The sequence below is a fragment of the Phocoena phocoena genome, chromosome 2, assembly GCF_963924675.1.
Source record: "Phocoena phocoena chromosome 2, mPhoPho1.1, whole genome shotgun sequence".
NCBI classification, from domain to species: domain Eukaryota; kingdom Metazoa; phylum Chordata; class Mammalia; order Artiodactyla; family Phocoenidae; genus Phocoena; species Phocoena phocoena.
In genome coordinates, this window is record NC_089220.1 from 27,071,592 (window position 1) to 27,098,024 (window position 26,433).

The 26,433-nt window shown below is 47.6% G+C and overlaps 1 protein-coding gene across 1 annotated transcript; it reads right to left on the minus strand.

Moving 5' to 3' along the window:
- Nucleotides 1-351: 351 nt before the first annotated feature.
- Nucleotides 352-3,797, minus strand: FOS (Fos proto-oncogene, AP-1 transcription factor subunit). Its single transcript, XM_065870887.1, has 4 exons — nt 3,490-3,797; nt 2,456-2,707; nt 1,920-2,027; nt 352-1,796 (listed from the first exon to the last, which is right to left on the minus strand). Exons 1-4 carry the CDS (start codon nt 3,628-3,630, stop codon nt 1,155-1,157), a joined length of 1,143 nt encoding a protein of 380 aa, XP_065726959.1. The 5' UTR covers nt 3,631-3,797; the 3' UTR covers nt 352-1,154.
- Between the last annotated feature and the right edge of the window lie 22,636 nt (nt 3,798-26,433).

Sequence of the window (26,433 nt, forward strand, 5' to 3'; positions counted from 1 at the left end):
TGCTAAAAGGATTCCTAGAAGACCAAGACATTTAGTATTAGCACAACTAGACTTAAACATGACCCTCTTTGACTTTTAAAACAGAAAAAGGAAGACGTGTTCTCACAAAAGCTGTTACAAAGCAGTTTCCCATTCCGAGAATCTCTAAGGGGAGACTCAGCACTGCAGGGTGAAGACACGCGTTTGTACAATTTTCCAACGTCAGCTCCAGAGTTTCTCTCTTTTTGATAAGGGATCAGACAGAGGGGTGTGTCCCCTCCAGGAGCTACCCTTCTTGACAAACTGGTCTCCAATGATACCTTCCGGAATCTTACAAAACTTCCAGAATGAAAAGAGCACGCACGAGGTTGGTCGCATTCAACTTAAATGCTTTTATTGACAATGTCTTTGAACAATAAGCAAACAATGCTTAAATTTTTCATTCAGATTCACTTTCCACATGTCAAAAGACTTCAAGGTAGAAAAAAATAAAATAAAAATATAAATATCTGAGAATCCATCTTAATAAATAAATTAAAAACACAATAAAACGTTTTCATGGAAAACTGTTAATGTCAGAACATTCAGACCACCTCAACAATGCATGATCAGTAACGTTACAATGAACATTGATGTTGAAGAAAAACTACAGTACATGGATATAGCTATTTATTTCTATCTACCAGAAAATAAAGTCATATCTTTTCTTAGTTTAATATTGGTCATTGCTAATCAGAACACACAATTGCCAGGAACACAGTAGTTATTGTTAAAATCAGCTGCACTAGATACAATTTGAAAATATCCAGCACCAGGTTAATTCCAAAACAAACCCCAATAGATTAGTTAATGCTATGAGAAGACTAAAGAGAAAGAGAAAAGAGACACAGACCCAGGCCTGGCTCAACATGCTACTAACTACCAGCTCTCAGATGTGTCACTGGGAACAATACACACTCCATGCGTTTTGCTACATCTCCGGAAGAGGTAAGGACTTGAGTCCACACATGGATGCTGTCAAGTCCTTGAGGCCCACAGCCTGGTGTGTTTCACGCACAGATAAGGTCCTCCCTAGGTCTATGGGAACCCTCGAGGGAAGACGTGTTCCTCCTCTCTGTAATGCACCGGCTCGAGCAGTGGCACGTGCGTGCCTGCTGCCTCCCCTCTCTGCCTGCTCACAGGGCCAGGAGCGTGGGTGAGCTGAGCGAGTCAGAGGAGGGCTCGTTGCTGCTGCTGCCCTTGCGGTGGGCAGCCGCACAGCTGGGGAAGGAGTCAGCCTCAGGGTAGGTGAAGACAAAGGAAGACGTGTAAGTAGTGCAGCTGGGTGTACAGGTGACCACCGGGGTACACAGGGGTTCCAGCTCTGTGGCCATGGGCCCCATCCCCAGGGAGCCACCGTGCAGGGGCTCCCAGTCTGCTGCATAGAAGGAACCAGACAGGTCCATGTCTGGCACAGAGCGGGCGGTCTCAGAGCCGCTGGGCCTGGACGATGCTGGGAACAGGAAGTCATCAAAGGGCTCAGCCTTCAGCTCCATGCTGCTGATGCTCTTGACGGGCTCCACTGAGGGCTTGGGCTCAGGGTCATTAAGGAGGGGTAGGGTGAAGGCCTCCTCAGATTCGGGGGTGGCGGCTTCAGGCAGGCCCCCACTCAGATCAAGGGAAGCCACAGACATTTCTTCTGGGAAGCCCATGTCATCAGGGATCTTGCAAGCAGGTCGGTGAGCCGCCAAGATGAACTCTAGTTTTTCCTTCTCCTTTAGCAGGTTGGCAATCTCAGTCTGCAAAGCAGACTTCTCATCTTCTAGTTGGTCTGTTTCCTGGATAGAGAGGACAAAACAAAGCATAAGACACGATCTTACTCAAGGACGCTGCTCCCTTATGTCCAATCTCCAACTTTCCCCTTAAGTTTTAAAAAGAAATGAGCCATGGGATCTACCTACCGCTTGGAGTGTGTCAGTCAGCTCCCTCCTCCGGTTCCGGCATTTGGCTGCAGCCATCTTATTCCTTTCCCTTCGGATTCTCCTTTTCTCCTCTTCTTCTGGGGACAACTGGGTGGGGGGGGGAAGAACAGCATTCAGTATCAGTGTCTGCCGTCAGCTCCATTCACCCACCCCAGTGACACTGGCTCCTGCATCTTCCCAGCTCCTAACACCTCTTCTGTGAAGCCATTCTAACCTGCAGTTGCAAGCTGGGTGTGACTTGCATTTAAAATAAGAACCTCAGCAAGAGCCAAAGAAGAGCCCAGACTGAAAACATCAGACAGGAACCTATTAGGGAAGAAACTACACATTAGGGTATTTCTTAGAGTGGGACTATCAGAGCCTAACTTGGGATGGAAAGGGCTTGGAGCCAGGGCTCCCTGTTCGGGATATCTAGTCATTTCCATCAATGGCTTCACCCTGTCCGCTGGGCTCCCCACCTCCACCAGTGCTGAAGCCACACTACGCCCACCCCAGGGAAGGTGCTGAGAACTCACCTGTTCCACCTTGCCCCTCCTGCCAATGCTCTGAGCTCTGCCTCCGCTCATGGTCTTCATGACCCCAGCCCTGGAGTAAGCCCCAGCCGAGGGGGTGGGGACTCCATAGGGGTGGGGGGCTCTGGTCTGGGATGGGGCCACGGAGGAGACCAGGGTGGGCTGCACTAGCCACTGCAGGTCCGGGCTGGTCGAGATGGCTGTCACTGTTGGGATGAAGTTGGCACTGGAGACGGCCAGATCGGTGCAGAAGTCCTAGAATGAAACAGAAGGAGAAAGCTGACGTGAGTGAGCAGATTCTGGACGCAGGTGGGGTGAGCAGAGTTCCCAGTGCCGCATGCAGCAGGGAGAGAGGTAGGAGAAACCGTTCTGCCATGGACTGCTCAGGTTTTTTTACATGCCCCTCATCCTGGATGAAAGGTTTCCCCCTTTCTTCCCAAGAATTCCGCAGCGCAGTGCCTTTTTCCTCCATCCTGCTGCTGCGTTCCCGTTATCCCTTCAGCATCACTCTCTTGAAAGGGGGTTTGTTATAAATATCTCTGACGTCTGCGCTGACGCAGGCGCCGCTCCGGAGTCTCCTGAATGAACTCGCTTTTTATCAATGAAACTGCCTTACACACCCGCCTGCTTCACCCCACCCCTCCTCCTTGCTCCAGGCTGCGAGGGGAGGGGAGATTGCCGCTTTTTGCCGCCTCCCCAGAGGCGCCGGACTCTAGTTGGCGAGTCTTTGCTTGGGACACTTTTGTCCCAGCTAATGTCAGAGATCAGTCAGGGAGGGCGGGCCGGGGGCAGCTCAGAATGAGCCTGCCGCGGGAAAGGAGAACCAATTCTTATTATGACAAGCTTCCGTGCGCTCCGGACAAGTTCGGGAATCCGGAGGTAGGGCTGCTCTGGCCGGGGCAAGCCTCCCTCCCCGCCGGCGAAAGGGCTCCTCGATTCGTCTTCCTGAGCCGTCCCTCCCCAGTTTCTCCTCCCCGGTGACCCCGAGCCCCGACCCCGGAGCCCCGGGCCCCGCGGCAGCGCGAAGCCAGCCTCACCTGCGCATTGACGGGAGAGCCCATACTGGAGAAGGAGTCGGCCGGTGAGTGGTAGTAGGAGAGGCTGTCCCCGGCCGGGGAGGCGCTGCTGCAGCGGGAGGATGACGCCTCGTAGTCGGCGTTGAAGCCAGAGAACATCATGATCGCGGGTAGTCAAAGCCGGGCGAGGGGCTGAGGGAAGGAGGCAGGTAGGTAGGAGCTGTGCGGCAGAGCTAGGTAGGAGCGCTGTTGCTGCTCGCTCGCTGCGCCGCCGCCAGCTCAGTCTCAGCTCCTTAGCTGCTCGCTGCCGATGCGGTTGGGAGTAGTAGGCGCCGCAGCCACCGCTTTTATAACCCTTTTGTGAATGAGCCCTACACGTCACGGGGCGCAACCATTGTGGCTCTCGAGGGGTGTCGCCCGGGCCTGGCCACATCTTCGGTCTCCTTGCCGTCTCCGCCGCCCTCGCAGATCCCTGCCTCCCGTCTTTTCGTGTTTCTTTATCTTGTGAGCGTTTCGCAATCTGGGTCTTGGGGTGGCTTGGAGCCCCAGAGATGAGGGACTTCGGGGATGGCTCCCCCCACGACTGCAGGGAACGGCCGTGGAAACCTGCTGACGCAGATGTCCTAATATGGACATCCTGTGTGAAGGGGAGGGAGGGATTGACGGGAACTGCTCGCGGGCTGCAGCCAACACCGAGGGTGCAGCGCGGGGGGAGGCGGGGGCCGCGGCCAGGGGGAGGGGAGGAGGAAAAGGAGGAGAAGGCGAGGGAACATTCGCACCTCGTTCAATGCGGACCCTTGTTCCCGGGGTGGGAGGATGGGGTGGGGGCGCCCTTCTACCCCTCTACGGAAAGCGGGGCACATTCTGAGGCTCTGGTATAGGCGAAACAGGTACACAGCCCCGAGGGCTTAAGCCTCGGCCCCCGAAGGAATGCGCCTCCACCCCCATTCCCCATTCTAGCCCTAATTTAGGGCAAACTGTGGGAGCAGACCCTCAGCCCCTCGCTTCAAGCCCCCGGACTCCAGCACTACTAGGATTGTTACTGCGTTTGGAAGCAGAAAGTCGGGGGATCCAAAATAAGAGAATACGATAACCTACTTTACCTACGGTGCTGGGAATTTTCATTTTTTTGTTTTTAAGGAAAGAGGCGCATTTTTTTTTCTTGGCCATATATGACATGTTAGTGTTACTGTCAAACCCCTGAGAAACTAGCCAATAAACATTCTGCAGAACCTCCATGCAAGGGTGTCTGGAGGGTTCGTTTGCCTGGTTCTGAGCTTGGGCCCGGGGCCTGGGGGTGTTATGTGGACAAGGTCATCAGTTCTGGGTACCGGATGGAGTGAGCTCTTGGGGGAGCGCAAGTCCGTGCTGGGGAGGTGGGGGTGGTTCGGTGCCCCAGGAAGCTGGTGATTGGGAGCCCGCAGCCAGTGATTTTCCAGCACAGACTTGGAGAGGGGAGGACCGGGGGCGCTTGGAAGGACCGTGCCCAGCAGCGCCCAGGCCGGAATCCTCGGCGTCTGGGGCCTCAGGCACCGCTCGGTGGCCTGGAAAACAGGGCTTTGGGGCAGCAAGGTGCTCTATAGTGCGCTGCGCCCCCCAGAAGCCCCCAGCCTCCTGCTCGGACGCAAAGGACAGCCGAGGTCAAACTGCCCCGGGTCGGTCCCCGCGCGCCGGCCACCTCCGGGACGCGAAGCCACAGTCCCCGTAGAGACACAGGTCCCTGTGTCCCTTCCCCCACTCTTCGGGCCCGGGGGTCACGGTGGGCACCTGGAGAGGGGCGAGGCGGGATTTGGGCTGCGGGCGGATCCTTCGGGACGCGCGGGGAGCGGGACCGCCGACCTGCCTCCCGCCGCCGCACCCGAGAGCCAGGCGATCCTGCTATAGATAGAAACAGGGAAGCAGCTGTTTACAGCAACACTGCGCCGCCAGGGCAGTCTCCAGGCGACGCCGAGCGGCCGGGCGCGCCGTCGGCCTGGCGAGGCCGCCCTCCCTCCTCGCTGCACGGGGGCCTCGGCCTCCCCGGCCCGGCAGCAGCCACTCCCGCCGCCTGACCTCATCTGCCCAGTCCGGGGGCTGAGTGCGGCTTGCGCGCGGCTGGGCGCTAACCTCCATTCTTAGAGATGCGAACCCGGCGAGAGCTGGGAGGGCAGGGAGGCGGGGATTCGTGGAACTGGGCCACTTGCTATTTTTGCATTCCCTGTCACAAGCAGAGGTGAAAACAGAGTTTCATCATTGTATGTCACTGGTTTATGTTGGTGGGAATTTAGGCGGTTTTTTTTTTTCTTTTTCTCACTTGAAAAAGGGGAGAAAAAAGGAAAAACACATAATACGTAAACACAGACTTCTGGGAGCTGCTCTGAATCCTAAAGCAATTCTGCTGCCTTCCATTCACCTAGTTCTGTCGTCTGTCAGGCTACTTCACTGTACTTGATTCTTTAAAAAAAAAAAAAGTTAAAGAAGGCAAATCCATCTCTCTTCTTCTTATTAGCTTTGGGCAAAGTAGGTCAAGCTTTGAATTCCTGGGTCTGGCCTTGCCTTCCATTCATAACTGGATCTCAGGCCACTTAAGAGAAAACCTAGAATGATTTCATTTACTTCCCCTTCAGAGTCTTGAAGCAGCTCAGGCCAACAGACAAAGGATGTGTCAAGATTTTATATCCAGGATTTATCTCATATATCATTTATCCTGCCCTTGCCAATGAAAAAGGAAAAAGGTCTTTGGATAAACCTGTCTCCTCCACATAGCTTAACTCTTTCCTTCCTGGCAACATTATGACTAGAGAGTTGGAGACTTAATAAATCCATCCTCTAAAAAGGACAGAATCACACATTCATTCATTCTTTTATTTATTTAACGAAGAATTTACTTATTGAGAGCCTCCTATGGCCTGGCACTTGCTGGGGGCTGGCACTCACTGTAATGAACAGGGTGGACCTGTCGCTACTGTCAGACAGATTCCAGCCTCCTGGACTGACAAGTCATCAGAGAATTGCAGGACAGCAGTAAGTGGTTTGACGGGGCTAATAACAGGGTGCTATTGAACACAGAAGAGGATTTGGGGACAGGTATCAGAGGAAATGACTGCAATACAGAGACAGGATCTGGATCCACTGTCCTCTGGGAAATGACATGATAAAGATCAAAAGGGGCCAGAGCATCATCTAGGAAGCAAGTGCTCAACCCAAAGCAGTAGTATCAGATGATATAATCTCAGAATTCCTCTCCTGCCCCGCTAATATCTGAACCTGCAATCATTCCAACATACTCTCATATCTCAATATACTCATGGTATCCATTTCAGGACTGCCAAATCACATTTTTAATATGGAGCTCAAGTGATGTAGCCTTAAAATAAAGGGAAATCTGGACTTCCCTGGTGGCACAGTGGTTAAGAATCCGCCTGCCAATGCAGGGGACACGGGTTCAAGCCCTGCTTCCAGAAGATCCCACATGCCACGGAGCAACAAAGCCCGTGCGCCACAACTACTGAGCCCTCGTGCCACAGCTACTAAAGCACACGCCTAGAGCCTGTGCTCCGCAACAAGAGAAGCCACCGCAATGAGAAGCCCGTGCACCACAATGAAGAGTAATCCCCGCTCGCGGCAACTAGAGAAAGCTCGCGTGCGGCAACAAAGACCCAACACAGCCCAAAATAAATAAATAAATATATAAATAAAATTTTAAAATATAATAATAAAAAAATAAAGGGAAATCTGACCCAACCTGTGAAATTATCTTTGCCATTTGCCAAGGTCAGGGTAACTTTAAGACAAATGTGTGTGTGCCTCTGTGAGCAAAGTGCTGCCTTCCAACAGGGCAGGGATTCCACGTTCTGGACAAGCCTGAGCGTGGAAAACCAAAACTTACATAGTTTGTGATTATCTATGTGCTGAGTTCCCCCTATCTGAGAATCCAAAAGTGAACAGGAGGGTAGACTCCCACATCCGATTTTAACCCAGATTAAACACAGATTCATTCTTTCCCAGCAGTTGTTTCTTATCAGATAAAGACTTTTCATATTTTGCACTTCTCTGGCATTTGAGTTAAGAGACCTGACCCACAGCAAGCTTTTGTTCAGTAACTCTGGAGGTCAGTGCACATTGTTTAGCCTGGTGTTATTGCAACATTAAGTGAAAGGCTACTGTCTATGCTGCCTACGTAAATGCTGCCGTACACAACCCGTCCCCAGCATGCAGAAGTAGTTGTTTATTTGGAGAAGTGTGGTCTAGTGGTGAAGGGTTGTGGTCAGAGCACGGGACCAAAAGTCAGAAAGATGCATATAGCAAATTCAACTCCTTCAGAGACTTGGGGAAGTCGCTTCTAAGACTTGTTTTAACATCTACATAATTTTGGCCTTTATCTTTTTCATATGCAAATATTCACTTAGCACGTAGCCCAATGCCTGGCCCAGTAGGTGTTTAATAAACATGTATTGAACAGATGAATGAATGAATGAATGCCCTCAGCCAAGCAAGGCAAATATATATTATTGTCCTTTCTGGGTACTAAGAAATCAAATAGAGAATGTTCTTTAACTCTTTGAAAAGGCTGAACAGGCTGAGTCTTTTCTTCTTGGGTGTGAATATGCAAAGATTGGGAAAGAGAAAATAACAAGATGTTTGGGCTATTTTCAGCTGGTGCAGCCTCTGTCCGTAAAGAACACTCCAGTGGTTCATGATGAAAGATCGAACTTACTCTTGTAATTGAGCCCCATGAGAAAGACAGCTAGTTCCCATACATAAATGCCACGTTGTCTGTAATGACAATGACCGTGTTACCACCACCCTCTAATTTATTCATTCTAAATGTCTAGACCCAAGGGAGAGAAGTATTCCACACTTCCCTCAGGACTCACACAGTCGCGTGAATCCAGTGAAGGGGCTTAGGGGTCAAGGTTACTCACCCCAGGGCTCAGACAGTGAGCAAAGACTGTCCCTATTTTAAAACAGTGGGAGGCACAGGACTACCACCACCATCACCAGACACACACACACACACACACACACACCCCGCCATCACCACCGCTAATTAGTAAGAGGGATTTCGCCTGTTTGGGAAAAATTGTTTTCTTTCTGAATAACTCTTGGCTTTTTGACAGGAGGTAATGATTCAATGGGATCCCCATCCTTCTGCTAATGTAAGCATTTAAACAAAGTGGTGGTCTGTGTGGTCCCTGGGACACATTCCCTCTGGAGCTGAGGAAACTGGGGATCAGCTATGGTGCCTAAGAAGGACGTATTTCAGCCCAAGCTCATGGCATCTTTCACCACACCGGCAGCTTCGGACCGCCCCCCCCAATTCAGTCAGTAATGCCAAACCTCGCTGCAGAAACAAGTGTTCCCTATCCTCAGACAAGCAAGTCTTGTCCAGGCTGTCAGCTCCCCAGATGTCCTGAGCTGACCTTCTTTGGCTCTGGTGGATTTTGCTGCTAGAATTCCAAAGGAATCCCATCTACGTCACCAAACCTATAGGACAACAACACACCCTGACTAATAAACCTCAACTACAGAGCTCCCATCCAATGGGGAAATCTCATGGCAAGGCTGGGGATGGCTCAAATGGGCTAGCACGTGATGAGCTTCAGGGTGTTAAGACATCTCAAGCATTGCTTACACCATTTTATCCACCACCTTACTCAACAAGAACAGCAAGAAAGCTCTTTAAAAGAGAGTTAATAATTGTAATGCAAAAAAATAAATCCCCTTTCCCAAACCAGGAGAGTCCTGATCAGCTGACCAGTATGTAGGAATTGAGATTATGCTGCCTTCTGATCTACAGATCATAGTTTCATCCTCAGATGTGGACACTCTGTCTCAGTTTAGTGTCTGATTTGTCTTCTGTGAGAAAATTCTGGTTGCAGCTCCCAGCTGAGTTCTGATTTTCTGCACTGAGTTCTGATGTTTCTCCACTGGAGTGTCAATGAGTTACAGATCCCTTGTGAAAATCCCCAAATTGACTGTACTGAAGAATTCCACCTTTAGACTGACCCATCCGAGTTTGTGAGGTAATCAGTTCAGATAAGGACAGATCATACACTGAAAATCTCCTCTCCCACTTAGTGGGGCACTGAATTAAATCTTAACACTAAACACTAAATCATAAATCTCTCCAAACCTGTTTAGTGGTCAATATACAGAATTACACTTAGGAAAAAATCTATACTCCTTACAGAGGTCTACCACATCTGTGTGACCCAGCCCTGGCCTCACCCTCTAACCTCATCTTGAACAACTTTCCCTCCTTCACTCCTCTCCAGCCACATTGACCTTCTTTCTATTCCTCAAATATGCCAGTCTGGTTCAGGAGCTGAGCCTTTGTATTCACTGTTCCCTCTTTCCCCCTGATCTGGACACGTTGACTTATCCTCATGCTCGATATCTGCTCCAGTTTCACATTCTCCAGGAAGCCTGTCTCCCATCTAATGTTGCATCCCTCCTCCTTGTACCTCAGTCACTTTCTGTCACATTACTTGGTTTTATTTTCTATCAAGGACTTATCACTAGGTTACCTTGTTTTTTTATTTATGTACTTTTTCATTGTCTGTCTTCCTCTCCTAAGCCACAAGCTCCACCAAAGCAGGGACCTTATCTGTCTTATTCAATAGGTATCTATCCTCAGGACCTAGCTTGTTGACACTAGTAGGTACTCGATAAATGTTTGTGGAATGCAGGAACATTAAACAGAAACCTCATCATCTATTGTTCATGTGGCTGAGAAGGCAGCATGGATTCTCTTTTTGGATAAAGGGGCTTGATGGGTGACTTCTTACCTGTATCTTTCTCAGATGAGGGGAACCAAAATCCTGATCAGCACCTTCTTTACCAGGCATAATAATTTAGATGCTTATAAACCCAAGGGGTATACCCATCCTTAGAACTGTATGGACCCATCATATCTGCGTATTAATGCTTCCACTAGCTGCCATTCAAGAGGGTATGGGTGCTATATTTTTAAATCCACAACCATCCCGCCCAGAAACAGTGATCAGCACAAAAAGAAATTTCATCCGGGATGGGTTATCCCCTTAAATCCTTTCTTTTCCACAAACTCAGCCTAATACAACAAGCAACTTTTTAGAAAATATTTGGGCATAGAGGTAAAAAACGTAACCAATTTTTTAGTTTAAAAGCACTGGGAGGGGCTTCCCTGGTGGCACAGTGGTTGGGGGTCCGCCTGCCAATGCAGGGGACACGGTTTCGAGCCCTGATCCAGGAAGATCCCACATGCCGCGGAGCAACTGAACCCAAGTGCCACAACTACTGAAGGCCGCGCACCTAGGGCCTGTGCTCTGCAGCAAGGGAGACCACCCAATGAGAATCCTGCACGCTGCAGCGAAGGGTGGCCCCCGCTTGCTGCAACTAGAGAAAAGCCCGCGCACAGCGGCAAAGACCCAACGCAGCCAAAAAGAAAAAGAAAAAAAGCACTGGGAATAGGGCCATAATAAAACTCTCATGGCACCAATACTAAAATGATAATGATACCCTGACAAGTAATTCAAAATAAAAACAATATTGGGACTTCCCTGGTGGTCCAGTGGCTAAGACTCCGTGCTCCCAATGCAAGGGGCCAGGGTTCAATCCCTGGTCAGGGAACTAGATCCCACATGGCGCAACTAAGAGTTCTCATGGCTCAACTAGGAGTTTGCCTGCCGCAACTAAAAGATCCCACGTGCCACAGCTAAAGATTTCACATGCCGCAACATGAGGGATGGAAAAATTGCTGGTTCCCCAGTGCCTGGCACAACAGCAAGCACGCAATACATAGAACGATGAATACAGTTTTCCTAATTCTTCTTTGAGACTTTCTCCACCCCCCCACCCCTGCCCCCACCCCAGCACAGGCTTCCTTGGCTTCTTGGGCAATCCGGCCATGGCTGAGAATGCGGCTGCCACCAGGTCAGTGTTCGCTGATTGTTTGGCATGCGCTGGACAGGACTAGAGTATCACACAACACAGGGTCACCTGAGGCCTGGATGCAGCACCTGCATCAGCCCTGTCTGGGCTGGAGCTGATCTCTGCAGTTATAAACAGAGCACCCTGTGCTCCTGATCTGTGCAGAATGCTTTGCACCAAGGGATGGGATTCTTAATTTGAATCTTTGACAGAACCAGTCTCTTTCTTTCTCCAGATGAATCAAGTGGTTTGGAATAAATCAAGGGTCTCCTGCCCAGAGGTGTGTCTGTGGGTGAGGAATCTTTGCTTTCCACTAGTCTGTTTGCCAGGAATGGGAAACTTCATAGTAGGTGAGGATTTGGGACTTCATTTGCTATTAATACTTCGCCATCCAGGTTAAGTTTATTTGAACCCAGGGCTTCATCCAGCTATAGTGTCTGCCTGAGCTTTGGAACCTGGAAAAGAGAGAAGCAAGGGGTTGTGAATAGGCTGGGGAAATGAAGGAAGCCTGATGCAAATAGCACTCCATTCATTGGCCCCCCCAATCCACAAGCTCACAGAACTATAGCTCTAAGCCACAAACAGTTAATATTTCCACATCTCTTATCCATTTCTGGCCCATATGCTAAAAGCACCAGAGACACACATTAAAAAAATATATAATAATAGTAATAATGATAATGATGATAATAATAGAGAAAAAGGAAGAGTTTCAAATTAAGTGATTTTATATTTTTAAAAATATTTATTATTTATTCATTTTTGGCTGTGTTGGGTCTTCATTTCTGTGTGAGGGCTTTCTCTAGTTGCGGCAAGTGGGGGTCACTCTTCATGGCCGCGCGCGGGCCTCTCACTATCGCGGCCTCTCTTGTTGCAGAGCACAGGCTCCAGACGCGCAGGCTCAGTAGTTGTGGCTCACGGGCCTAGTTGCTCCGCGGCATGTGGGATCTTCCCTAGATTGTATTTTTATATAAGAGCAGCCCTGAGGTGTTAATTTCACACATCTGGTTTGAGATTAACTTACTAATATTCTTCTCAGATATCTCTATCCTGCTTTTCATTTTTCCATTGGTTTCAGAATTCAGTCCAAGAAAGAAAGGGGTTTCACAGACCTCAAATTATTATTATCTTGCATAAGAAAAAACAGTTACCTGCAGATACTAGGGTATGGCCTCTGCAAAGTTAATCCTTTCATCACTCAGATTGTACAGAGGCAATTATCCTATTCCTTATTCTTCATTCAGTACCTTTATTGAACACCTACTATGTGCCAATCAGTGGAATCCATAGTAAACAGACAAGCTTCCTACTGACATGAAGCTCACAGTCTAGTAATGTAAAAAACAAACAAAAAAAAAATAAACAAATGTCAGATAAAAGTAAAGTGCTGGGCAGGTAATTAAAGTGGAGAGATATGTTGTGAGTGACTGTGTTGCTCCTTTGGATTAGGTGGAAGAAGGTGACATTTGTCATGAGAAGTGAATGGCAAGAAGGAACCAGCCACAGAAGGACAGGGAGCAGAGCATTCTGAGTAGAGGAAATGCTTCCCAAGGTAAAGTTTTGAGAAATATCACTGAGCCCAGCAACCCTCTGTCTTTGTAAGGTGCATTTCAAGCCCTAGTTACCAAAGACCATCTCTCCCTCCCCCAGACCGTAAACACTAACTTTTGGATCAGTGCTACCAAATTTGGAAATGTCCCAGCTATTCCCAGTTTAGTTTCCTCCCTAGCTGTCGCTATACTTCAAACAGGACATGGATGGTTCTATTTCATTCTCACACAATAACAACCCATATGGATCCTTCTTATAGATGGCTACACACTAAAATCAATGGTTGATAAGCTCTCTTTCAATAACTTAGAGAATCTTCAATGAAAGCACTGAAAAACAGTGATATAAATTACCCTCAGTCAGGCTTTGAGGCCTTCCAGGGCCCTTTTTTACAGGAATTTTAAAACAGGCGCATTCCATTTTGCTCTTTGTTAGAGAGCTATTGACAATAAACAGAGTTCAGCTTAGAATTTGTGCTGTAAAACAGAACACTGAACAAACCAAGCTTTCTCACCCAGGGTGACATTTCCTTGTATTCTGCTAATACTTACACAGGGTTTAAGCAAGTACATTTGGGAAGTTTATAGGGGACTAAACTCTCATAGTATTAGTTTCTTGAATTCTTTGTTATTTTCCCTGTACTGGAGACTGTCCCACAAGCCATTATCAGAATCCACCCATCTTCAGTTCCCATAAATATTATGTCTGCACAGAACTATGTGAACTATTTCAGAGCTGGAATACGAACCAGACTGTGAAAACCTGCTAACGGGAATGACAGAAGAAGAGCATTAAAACTTAAATGGGAGAAAATTCAGTAGCAAAGAGAAAAGTGGGCTAAAGGATTACGCGTGTGTCAGGGGAAGAGAGTAGCTCAACCCTCAGAGATTGATTATTCAGCCCAAGCTTGATTATTTAAATCCAGCAGCAAACATATGCTGACACATTCCTGGGGGCACTAGGGTGACTATCATTACAGCAAGTCAAAGAAGCGGAGTTCAGTTCTCAGAGGTCATTCCTGTTGTAGTTGGTACTAATTGTTCCAGGCAATGAGACCAAGGGAAGCTGAGGCAGTGACTGTCAACTGTCAGTGATTCCCGGGAAGGAGCAAACTATAGGCAGCTGCTGCTGTGCATTCTGAGACTGAGAGCTAAATTCAATCTGGAAGCAAACTTCTGATGCAGGGACTGTCTCCCGATTTTGGCAGTCTCAGCCTCTAGAACATTTGGGAAAAGGCATCATAACATGGAAAGCATGAATTAAATATGAGTTACTAGTATTATACATATGTTCTCTGCCCCCATCTCCCACTCTGCTCCTCAACTGGATCTACTCTTATCCAGATCTCAAATTTAAAATGCCATAACCTCATAGAGAATTTCTTTGAGCATCCAGGCTGAACTAGGAACCCTTCAGAAGCCCTCATTCCACCCTAGGCTTTGCATGTATAGCACTAAACACCATTTGTAATAATATATACTTATTTAGAAAGCAACTGGGGGACTTCCCTGGTAGCGCAGTAGTTAAAAATCCGCCTGCCGATGCAGGGGACATGGGTTCGAGCCCTGGTCTGGGAAGATCCCACATGCCGCGGAGCAACTAAGCCCATGCGCCACAACTACTGAAGCCCGCGCGCCTAGAGCCCGTGCTCCACAACAGGAGAAGCCATCGCAATGAGAAGACCATGTACCGCAACGAAGAGTAGCCCCCGCTCACCACAACTAGAGAAAGCCTGCCCGCACCAACGAAGACCCAACGCAGCCAAAAAGAATAAATAAATAAAATAAAATAAAATAAAAAGAAAGCAATTGGGCTAGTATCTAAAAAATAAGTTCCGGAACTTCCCTGGTGGTCCAGTGGTTAAGACGCCATGCTTCCACTGCAGGGGGCACAGGTTCGATCTCTGGTCAGGGAACTAAGATCCCGCATACTGTGTGGTACAGCAAAAAAATTAATTAAAAAAAAAAACAGTTAAGTTCCACAAGGATAAGGATTTTTGTTTTCTTCACTGATGGACCCTCAAGCATCTAGCAAAGCCCTGGTAGCTGTTAACTGCTGATTGACTGTTTGGTGTCTAGCTCCCCATTCGAGGAAGACAGAAATCTTGCCTGTTTACTCACCATTGACTCTCTAGCCCCTAACACAGCATCTGACAGAATAAAGACTGCTCAAAAAGTACTTCTTGAATGCATGGAAACAGCAATAGCTAATACTTACCGAGTGCTTGCTCAAGAATTATGTTCAGTGCCTTAGAGATATTATGTTATTTAATAGTCACCAAAATTCAATAATATAGGTATATTACGCCATTTTGGTTGACTAGGTTCAATAATTGTTTTTAAAAATGATCTTATAATTTTCTAATCTGCAATAGATAATAATTGGACTAAATTTTCTCCCCAGTGCAGTAAGTGGTGTCTTGGGACCTGAATAAGTGCATTTATTTCCCTAGGTGTCTACTCTCTGGTGGCTGATGAGAGAGAAACTCAGTCTCAGGTGCCTTAATTATGCTTAAATTGCTTAGAATTAAATTATAGTCTCAGCTTCTATTCACATTGGGCTTTTGAGGGAAATATATATATTATACATCATTCATAGATAGATAGATACATAGATAGATAGATACATAGATAGATAGATAGTGTTGGGGGACTTCCCTGGTGGCGCAGTGGTTAAGAATCCGCCTGCCAATTCAGGGGACGCAGGTTCGGGCCCGGGTCCAGGAAGATCCCGCATGCCGCGGAGCAACTAAGCCCGTGAGCCACAACTACTGAGCCTGCGCTCTAGAGCCCGTGAACCACAACTACTGAAGCCGGCACGCCTAGAGCCCGTGCTCCACAAGAGAAGCCACCGCAATGAGAAGCATACGCACTGCAGCATAGAGTAGCCTCTGCTCGCCGCAACTAGAGAAAAGCCCGTGAGCAGCAACGAAGATCCAACGCAGCCAAAAAAAAAAAAAAAGATAGTGTGTTGGTTGTATTAGATTAACATGCAACCACAGAACATGGAGAGTTCCCACTTCTGCCAGAGGAAATTAGAAACAGGAAAAAAGTACTGGCCAAATCTTGCCCAAGATGCTGGTTGAACTGGCTCTGCCAGTGTTTCCTGCACCTAGTTGTGACACCAGTTGGAAGGCAGGCTTGTTCACTCCTCTGAGAACTTTGCCAGTCTCCACCATTCAGCTCCATCTGATCTGGCTGAATCAGGTATAAGACAGTCACTAATCTCACCTCCCCGAGTAAAACCAGAAGTATTTGGGTGGGTGGGGCATGGTCCAAGCAAGGAACAGACCAACTAGAAACAAACTGACCTGTCCCAGAGTGGAAGTAATTCCAAGGGAACTACTCAATATTATATTCCCACTACCAGGAACCCATCTGGTGAGATTATTTTACTCTCCCTAACCAAAGAAACTGGTGACCCAAAGGTGCATAATGCAAGAAGTAGTCAGTTAGGGACTTCCCTGGAGGCACAGTGGATAAGACTCCGTGCTCCCAATGCAGGGGGCATGGGTTCGACCCCTGGTCAGGGAACTAGATCCCACATGCATACTGCAACTAAGAGTTCCTTGCCACAACTAAGGAGCCCACCTGCCGCAGCTAAGACCTGGTGCAACCAAATAAATAGATAAATAAATGATAAAAAAGAAAAAGAAGAAGTAGTCAGTTTGATCGGGAAACTCAAATGGTTCTTGAATCAGATTTTTACCTCTCCCTGGTTTCTCTGTCTGCTCTTCACCACTATCAATACCACCCTATGGAGAATGAAGAATGAATAGAACTGTCAAAGGAAGATAGGAGAAATAAAGACAAAGCAAGAAGTTTTCATAAAGCTACATATATTCAATCCTTCAGTCTATGTCCTTTCGACTTTTTGAGTGTTAAAATGCCCTCTCATTTATGAAACGATGGTGATAATACGTGGTAATTGTTATCATTTGGTAAAATTAAAAGTTGGCAACCGGGCTTCCCTGGTGGCGCAGTGGTTGAGAGTCCGCCTGCTGATGCAGGGGACACGGGTTCGTGCCCCGGTCCGGAAGATCCCACATGCCGCGGAGCGGCTGGGCCCGTGAGCCATGGCCGCTGGGCCTGCGCGTCCGGAGCCTGTGCTCCGCAATGGGAGAGGCCACAACAGTGAGAGGCCCGCGTACCAAAAAAAAAAAAAAAAAAGAATTACCTAGAGTGAGCCTCATAACAGTCCTAAGAGGTAAGCAGGGCAGATAGAAATGTCTTAATTTTTACAACTGAGGAAAGCCAGACTTGAGGAATATGAACTGCAGAGCTGAATTCTGTCATGGCTGGAGTTCAGTCATGGCTGGGGTGTGCAAGAGGCCCAGTGTGCACTTGGGCCTTGGAAGACAATGTAGGTCATTGCTCCTATACCTCCTGGCCTGGGCCAAGGCCTCTTTGCTGTGGAAACCTGGTGGGCGGAGGCTCCACTCAGCACTAAAGCAGGAGGTGTTGGGGGAAATCGTACCCATTAATAGTAATCAAGTATTTATATACCATTTTGTATTTCCACAGTACCAACTAATAATCACTATATCATTACAATGCTCTTAGGTCAAAGCAAGCATGTGGGGTCAATGAGTTCTCCAGACCCCATTTTATAGACGAGGAAGTAGGCTGGGGAGATTAATTGTCTTGTGGTTTGAAGAAATCAGTAGCATAGTAGGACGTCACAGTCCTTAAGTTGAACTTGGTCAGCTAAATGGAGCAGCTCAGCCAAACCACTGGGCAGAAAGGGTCTGTGCATGTGTGTGTGCATGTAAGCACATATGAAACAAACTGCTGCTTTCAGCACCATCAAAACTATAATCTATTTGGTATTTCCCGGGTTAAACACTCCGTGGGCCGCACACCATGGCCCACGACCATGTTTGGGTCATGGTCCAAAGAACAAAAAAAAAAGAACTAAGAAAAAAGGAGCCAAGTCTGGGAGATGGAAAAAGACATGGAAGCTCTAAGGTTATAACCGATGCCCTTGGACAGAATCATAAAATCCAGTTTATGTGTTAGAGTCAAAGCTAGGCACTTGGAGACTGTCATCTTCCGTCTTCCTCCCCTCTTCCTCATCCACACTGAGAAAATGTCCTCAGCCACCTCTTCCAGCTTTTCAGGTCATTTTCAATGTACAATGCAAAGAGTGTCTCATTATTCCTCTTTTCGTAGGAATATACCCAGATATATTGGCTCTCAGAGACCAAGACACTCCGTATTCCTGGAAACGTGAAGAGAGATGATAGAATTAGAAAGGGATGGTTGATCGTTTAAAAATGATCTTATATCAGATTTTCAAATATTCCCTGGGAGTGTCAGGACATGAAGGAGACTTGCCTGGCAACTTAATATATTTACTGGGTAAATAGTAAGCAGTTGCAGTCCCTGTGACTTAATCAGAATGAAGTTCATTACGATAAAGGGCTGTGCCCTTTGGTCCTATTTGCATTAAGCATGCTCCCGATTTCACTTAATTTCAGTCTCATCTCTGAAGGAAATTATAGGCTATGAGGCTGGCCTAGGGGTAGGGGGAGGACAGTTAGCAAGGCTATTCACCAGAGTAGATAAAGGGGAAAAGGAGGTAGTAGGTTAAGATTAGAAAAGAGAATAGATACCCTCCTTACTCCTTATCAATTCCAATCTACAAAAATAATTTTACTTTCTTGTTTTTAACTTGAGGTTTGCACCAGCATCTCTGTGTCTCTTTCTGGGTTTTGAAAACATATTATCGGGTCATCTAAACCTTTTATGAAACATCTCAGACTTGTATTCGCATAAGCCGGTAAAGATTTATTACATTTGACACTATAACTTAAGATTTTTAAGGAATTCTTTTAGGCACAGCTTGACTGAAAACCCTGAGGCTAGATCACTATCTCTTGTCAGATGTTAACTTGGTTTCGCTGATGGGAGCCCAGGGTAGGTTAAAACTGTTTCTGGAGACATTTGTGCCTCAGAATGTTTAACTTCATCAGTATACTGGTAATATACATCAAGAAATCGGGGATTTTAAGACCAGAATTCTCCCCCACCCATTCCCCCATCTCTGTCCTCGATTTACTTCTATCTCTTTTGGAGAAGTCAAATGGCCCCCTGTTTTGAATTAAAATGGGCAGAGAAAAGCGTAATATTCAACTAGCCCACAAACTGCTCAGGCTGCAGGAAATCTGGGCATATATGGGTGGGAATACGGATAAATGATGTCATTCAACAGAATTAAGACCAGACGGGAAAATGTAGCCAAATCCTGCAGGGAGTAGCACTGAATCCTGGTATTATTTATGAAAGCCGCCCCCCCCCCGCCCCCCCGTCTGGATCTGCGAGCATAAACAAATGTAAGTGTGAAGGCAACACAGACTCTGGCATGAGGCTGAAAGGGTAAATAGCCTCAGATGTGATGCTGGTTGGCGGAGGGGGGGTCAGAGGGTGAAACGCCAAGTATTGTGCTGAGACTGACGCTGGGCCTGAGGGCCGGGACTCCCAGAAGGGACTTGGTCATAAGGGAACTATGTCATCTGTTGGGTTGTAATCGGTAGGCGCAAGCTGCACGTTGAGCACGTTTTCTCCTGGATCCCATACTTGGCGACAGATCCAGACCTCAGACTCCAGGATCTGTTAGAGAAATAAACAAGTGGGAGACAACAACCAGAACAGCAACACAGCAGAACTGGAGCGGGAGATGAAGCTCCGCCTTTAGAAGTTCCTGGCCAATCGGAAGCCTGTTGCTGGGGCCGGTGTTTGGCCGCCTGACGTTCCCATGGAGACGGGGGAACATTACACACTAAACACTGGGCGACGTTGACGTCTATGCATTATATCCATGGAGACGACTGAGTAAACGTCATCCACCCCCCGCCCAAGTCTCCCCGCCCTCCCGCAGCGCCAGGGGCAGAGGGAGCGACGCCGGCGTCGCCGTCACGTGCTCCATGCTGGGAGCCAGGCCTGGTGGGCGGGGCCTGTTGCTGTGGCTGCAGCCGCGGCTGTTGTTGTTTGGAGCTGGAATTAGAAAGTGCTGAGGCGGCAGTGGAGCCAGAACCGATTCTGGAACAGCGTCTCCCGCCCCCGGGCCAGAGAGGGTTCCCCAGACCCTGGAAAGCCAGGACACCCCCTAGGCTGTCCCAACACGCCTCAGCCTCAGGTCCTGAGCCAAGATCTCTCTGTGCCGCCTGGGACTCCAGAATGAGGGCCAAACCCAGACCACTCCCTCCACCCTTAGTTGGCCATAATTGTCAGGGTGACCTCCGAAACCGCCGTCTCCTCCAGACAGCAGCCCACAGAACAACCACTGACCAAACTGCCTTGCCCAGGAGACAGGAACAAATCCCAGTGTAGAAAACTTCCCCACACTTGGAGTAAGCCCCCGACTCAAGCGGAATCATGAAGTTTGGATTTATCTTTTATAGTTTAAAAGCAGCAGTACTTTAGACCTTCATTCCTTAGAGCTTCGTTGAAGAACTTGAGGGCGGGGTGCCTGTTCAAGAAGAGTTCTTCTCAAAGGGACCGAAAATTTAGAAGCCCCTGAGGACTGTGATACTGAAAAATGGGAAGGCCTGAAAAACCTAGGTCAATAGGAAGTGAAGCTTTGATTTCTACATTGCTTAATTTTGTCTTGACTATAGCTGACAAGATAGCTGAGTGTGAGAAATAGTCTGCCAGCCTCCTTATTCTTCACACAGTTCTGGAAACAGTTACAGGAATGTTGCAGCAACAAATGGTAAGCAAAACCAGATCAACTAACAGAGGAGTGAAGGGTTGAGATGACCATGTGAAGGCAACCACCCGGAACAGAAAGTAAACTTTGAATGATATGGCACAGCTGAAGGGTCCAAGACTTTGAATTTTCTCCAAATATCATAATCTTCAAGCTTAGCTGAATTTAAACTATGTCTTTTATTTTTGAGGGAAAGCAAAAAGGATATGAGTTGCTGGAATTAAAAATAAGCCATGGTGCTGAGCACATAGCATCTATTTCTGATGGCAGAAGCATAAAGAAGAAGGATTTCATCAAAATGAATGGTGTCTGGAGTTGTTCTGGGATTCCTCCATTCCTCCACCAACACACATCCAACCCCGTTTTCCATCTCTGACAAATCAGCACCTCAGGATTCCCTCCCTGTTACTCCATGCTAGCCCTCCTTGTGCTCCCATTCACATACTTACTGCCTTCCCACAGGGCATATCTGTTCCCTTTCGACATTCCTTTGCTCCATCCTCTGACCTACCTATTACTCACTTCCCTGACACCCTTCTCTAAACAATTCTCCCTCAACTCCCTTAGCGGTCTGTTGCCTCTCCCCAGCTGTGTACCCAGTTGACCAGCACTCCCCAAACCGTTGTCCCACCCACCCATCTCCACCATAATGTTTTTCCTGTCTGGTCCTTACTTAATAAAAGACTGCATGTTATAAAGCAGAAACTAACACACCATTGCAAAGCAATTATACCCCAAAAAAGATGTTAAAAATAAATAAAATGAGAGAAAATTAAAAAAAAAAAAGACTGCAGCCTTTTGCAGAGGTAGGCTAAACACAGGAGAAAGGGCATAGTGAACTGAACAAATCCATCACCTGCACTTAAAAAAAAAATCCCCAGGTAATAGTTGAGATCCATGACACATATTCAAGCATCATGCAGATTCCGCTTGTCACAGGACTGTGGGCAAGGCAGCAATCTACTAATTCTGACACTTTCAGGGAAGTCATGATAGTTTCTACTTTTCTCTGTCAACCGATGGCCAAACTAGACCCCTTTGCGAGTATCAGTTATACTCCCTTCTACCTCCCTGCAATACTCCACCTAGAGCATAAAGCATACGGTAAAGGGAGAAACCTCAAGTTAGGTTAATGGGAAGGCCCGACTTGAGGGTAGATTAGATTGAATCAGTTTGGGAGTGGGAATGAAGTGGTTTGTGTTTTGTTTCAGATGGGAAAGTAAAGCATTGATATGATTTACCCCCGGACGTATAAATAACCTACCTTACCCTCTAGAAAGAAAGTGGAGTAGCAGTCCTTATCTTCCTTACTTTAAACTCAGAGTTAAGTTAGAATAAGACGGTTTTGTTTACTGTAAGATTCTATCTCTAGATCTCTTTTCCAGTTCTTCAGGCCAATCGAGAACACAGCAAGTGGGACTTCCCTGGTAGTCCAGTGGTTAAGAATCTGCCTTCCAATGCAGGGGATGCAGATTTGGTCCCCAGTCAGGGAACTAAGATCCCACATGCCCTGGGACGTGCGCCACAACTACTGAGCCTGCACGCTGTGGAGCCTGCACACCACAACTAGAGAGAAGCCTGCTCGCCGCAACGAAGAACCCCACATGCCTCAAGGAAGATCCTGTATGCTGCAACTAAGATCCAAGGCAGCCAAATAAATAAGTAAATAAATATTTTTAAAATAAATAAACAAGAGCCTAGCAAGCCACTGACAGAGAGAGTGAAGTGAGGGAAGAAAATAACTGAAGGCAAGATTGATCTAGTCCTTTGATGTGCCAAACTATATAGAATGTTCTTTGCTTTCATATATGTGATCTCATTTTATCCTCCCAACATCTCTGAACTAGGTCTTCTTGTGCCCATTTTGACAACCAAAGGAACTGAGGCTCAAGCAGTTAAGCAACTTGCCAGAGGATGTGGTACAGAACCAGGTTTCCAACTCAGGTGTCCTTTTTCAGAGTATCTGCTCTTCCTACATCCCAATGAGATGAGGTGAAATGCACAGAAAACCTCCACCTGGGTCACTTCACAAGTTTACCTTTCCACGGGGAGGCTCTAGCCCCTTTTCACAAAATTTATTTATTTATTTATTTATATTTTAAATAAATATTTTATCTTATTTATTTTTGGCTGTGTTGGGTCTTCATTGCTGCTCGCAGGCCTTCTCTAGTTGCAGTGAGCGGGCTTCTCATTGTGGTGGCTTCTCTTGTTGCAGAGCACGGGCTCTAGGTGCGTGGGCCTCAGTAGTTGTGGCTCGTGGGCTCTAGAGCATAGGCTCAGTAGTTGTGGCGCACGGGCTTAGTTGTGGCTCCACGGCATGTGGGAACTTCCCGGACCAGGGTTCGAACTCGTGTCCCTTGCATTGACAGGCAGATTCTTAACCACTGCACCACCAGGGAATTCCCACAAAATTTATTTCTGTAGAATATATTTTGCAATATTTTTTACCTATGTTTCCTCATTGGCTCAAAATCCAAGAGGCAAAGAGAGACATGCCCCAGAGCACACACAGCAGAAAGATTTGGGCAAGTTCTGGGAGACTCTGACCTGCCCCAGGTTAGGGAGGGCACCACCTGAGTTCACCAGCACCTGGAGAGCTCTGCCCAGATTTATCTGAAGCTGTCACTTAGGCCTGGCCCCTCCTTCTTCCCCTCTCTCCTCCCCAATTCCTGACCCTTCAAAGAAGCACGTCCAGCACGAATTCCTCCAAACCTCAGATGCCTTTAGGATTTCAAAGCTCTATAGCGCTCCCTCCTTGACATTTGTCAGGTGGAGTGCGTGGGAAGGTCATTTCCTGGTCTAGGGTTTGGGGGAGACCCTCCTCCCTCCCATCTTGGCAAGCAGCTCCTGGAAGGATCCACATAAGCCAGAGGGTTTCTTGCTGGACAGGAATTCCCATGGGCCACACCTTCAGCTCTTGGAGCACCTCGTGTCTGGGCCCGCGAAGGGGGTGGCAGTGCCAGGGAGTGGGTTCTTCTGTGTCTCCCTCCAACAACTGGTTTATTGTGACGATGCTGTTTGTGTTCTCTGTGTTCTGTTTGACTTGGCAGCTGGGAAGGGAAAAGGCAGCAGGTTCACTCTAGTTTGTACTGGGTGGTTCCTGCAGCCACACCCAGACATTAAAGCCAGAGGCTTGCAGTGGGGATACCTTTACCTAGAGGCCTTTGGTGTGCAAAAGCAAGGTGTGGGAAGTATTTCCTTTTTATGGGCCAGCCAAGTGTGGCTGGCATTTCACCTATTCCTGTATTACTAACATCACCCAGATTCAGGTCAAAGGGCAGACTTACCAGACTTCCATCGCCCTGGGATCTGGGACCAGGGGATGGTTGATCATGTTCCTTTGGGCTGGATTACCTGAAGTCCCTACAACCCATAGGCACTTTAACTTCTGGATATAAAAGAAAAATCCAAGGTCTGACAATTGTGTTCTACTTTGGGGTACTCATGTTCCTGAAGTTGAAATCTGGACTTTCTTAGAGCATCCAAAGTAGGGATTCTTCTCTTACACGGGGGTAGCATTCAAAGAGAGTGGACTTCAAGACAAATAGACTTAGTCTAGAACTCTGGATTTGCCCTGTTACTTATCTGAGCCTCTATCTAGAACTAAAATCTTTAGCACGTGGGAAATAACAGCTAACACTTATGCTACAACATGCCAGGCACTGTTCTAAGCATTTTTATGAAAACTCATGTAAGCTTCAAAACAACCTAAAGAGGTGAGGGGGTGAGTATTAGTATCCTTTTTTACATATGAGAAACAGAAGCACAGAGAGGTTAAGGAAATTACCAGAGGTCACCCAGCTAACAAGACAGTGCCAGGATCCCACCACAGGTAGTCTGGCTCCAGAACCCATGTGCTTAACCACTGTGTGGTAGTGCCATTCCTAGAGAACCAACACCATGGCAGTGGCTAGAGGTGCCATGGGGAACAGGCACAGACATAGTCCCCAGTTCCCACCCTGTCATCTCCACACTTTACTTTCGAGGTTCCCAAGTCAACTTGAAAAGGGCCTTTCTACCAAGTCTAGAAACTGCCCTTGCCCTGGACCCTTGGATAGCCTTTTGTTGAATGCAGGCATTTCCTAGCTGAAGGTGACAGTCATGGTCATCCAGCCAGGTCCATAGAAGGACCTACAGAAGCGCGCTAGCTTCCATAGGATGCTCACCTGCCCCAGAGAGCCTGGCATGAAGGAGCATTCTCCTGGGCGGGTGGTGCGTGCCTCTCCGCAGGCTGGGGGGTGTGGCAGAGCCAGGCTAGGGTGCTGGGTGTAACCAAGCACCAACCTTGTCCGGCAGACAAGGCCACAGAGCCCTTCCCTGAAGAAAGTGGCCCTGGCCTAGACAGTGGGTGATGAAACCATTTCCTCTTCAAGAGAGCCCCAAGCACATGGCTGCAGGGCCTGGCAAGGCCACAGGCTTTGTTCACCAGGCCACTCCCTGCAGGATGTGATAACGTACACTGTGAGCTTGAGACAGTTAGAATTACTTCTTAAACGGAGACAAGGTGTGGATGATTACCACTGCCCACATTTACTGAGTGCTTATCATGCCTTATGTGGCTGGTATGGATTCATTTATTTAATCCTTGTAACAACCCTATGAAGTAGGTTCTATTATTATCCCCACTTGACAGATGAAAGAATGTAGGCACAGAGAAGTTAACTTCCCCACGTCTGCAGAGGTGGTGAGTGAAATTCGAACCCGGGCTGGCTGACTTCTGAGACTGTACTCTTAATTACCCAAAGCAAAATGGAGGTCCTTCCTTCAGGGCCAGTGGAGACATGGGACCAGGGTGAAGTTCTGAGACATTTCCATATTGGACTGGGGGGTTCAAAGCCCCAAAGTCCGGTTTACCTGGGGATCCTCGGGACTACTAGGTCCACACCTCAAGAAGTGTCATCTGATTCCAGCCCCCAGGCTCTCACTAACCTCTCTGGAGCTCCATGAGCCAGGGATGGCTCCAGTAATTCCTTTAGGCTAACTAGGTCCCATGCTAAAAGTCTAAAACTGGGCTGGAAACTGGCTGACCCTACAAGGGCAGAAAAGGATAGGGGAAGAGACTAGGTACAAAACTATGTCATATTTCTGGGTATTTGTCTGAATATGCCCTTGTCCATCTGTTCAGTGAGTGGGACAGCATCATGCCAGGCCAAAGCCAAAGCCCAAACCCCTAAGGCACCCTTCTATTCCCGGCATTTTTATAGCGCTTCCTCTTCCTCCACCTCCTCCCAATAAAACACACACACCTTGGTAACGTTTAAAAACACCAGCCCTGGAGCCAGACTCCCTGGGTTCTAATCCTAGTTCTGCCACTCATTTGCAAAGTATTTATCTTCCAAAATACTTAATTTTCTGTGCCTCAGTTTCCTTATCTGTAAAATGGGCATAACAATAGTACCTTCCTTATAGTGTGGTTGGGAGGACACTGAGATAATAAAGGTGTGTGGCAAACGCTCACTAAATGTTAGGCATTATTACTGTTGTGATAGTTTATTATTTCTTTGCATCCTTCTTTCTCTGGATACATATTTGTTGAAAACTGACTAAACTAACACTCACTAAGCTATTGTTTATACCCCTCCTGCCCTTCCTGAAGAGATCCAGGAACCAGTACTCTTAGAATGAGGAAAAAAGCCCTTTAGACTAGGTCAGGGGTCTTTGGGAAATTCCTTAAAGCCAATTTTCTTGAGAATTTTAATGGGTCAACTTGGGAAGTCAGCCAAAGCTATTAATTTGTAACAGCTGCTGAGAAATTGTTGCCAACACCTCGGTATAGATTCTCCCTGTTGGGCACAGAGGTTAGGCTGAAAG

Excerpts from the sequence above, each read along its gene's own strand:
- FOS (XM_065870887.1), bottom strand. The coding sequence starts at position 3,630 with ATGATGTTCTCTGGCTTCAACGCCGACTACGAGGCGTCATCCTCCCGC. Across the intron at positions 2,028-2,455 it reads GGAGGGGCAAGGTGGAACAG|TTGTCCCCAGAAGAAGAGGA; the intron begins GTGAGTTCTCAG and ends CCCCCCACCCAG. Across the intron at positions 1,797-1,919 it reads TGACTGACACACTCCAAGCG|GAAACAGACCAACTAGAAGA; the intron begins GTAGGTAGATCC and ends CTCTCTATCCAG.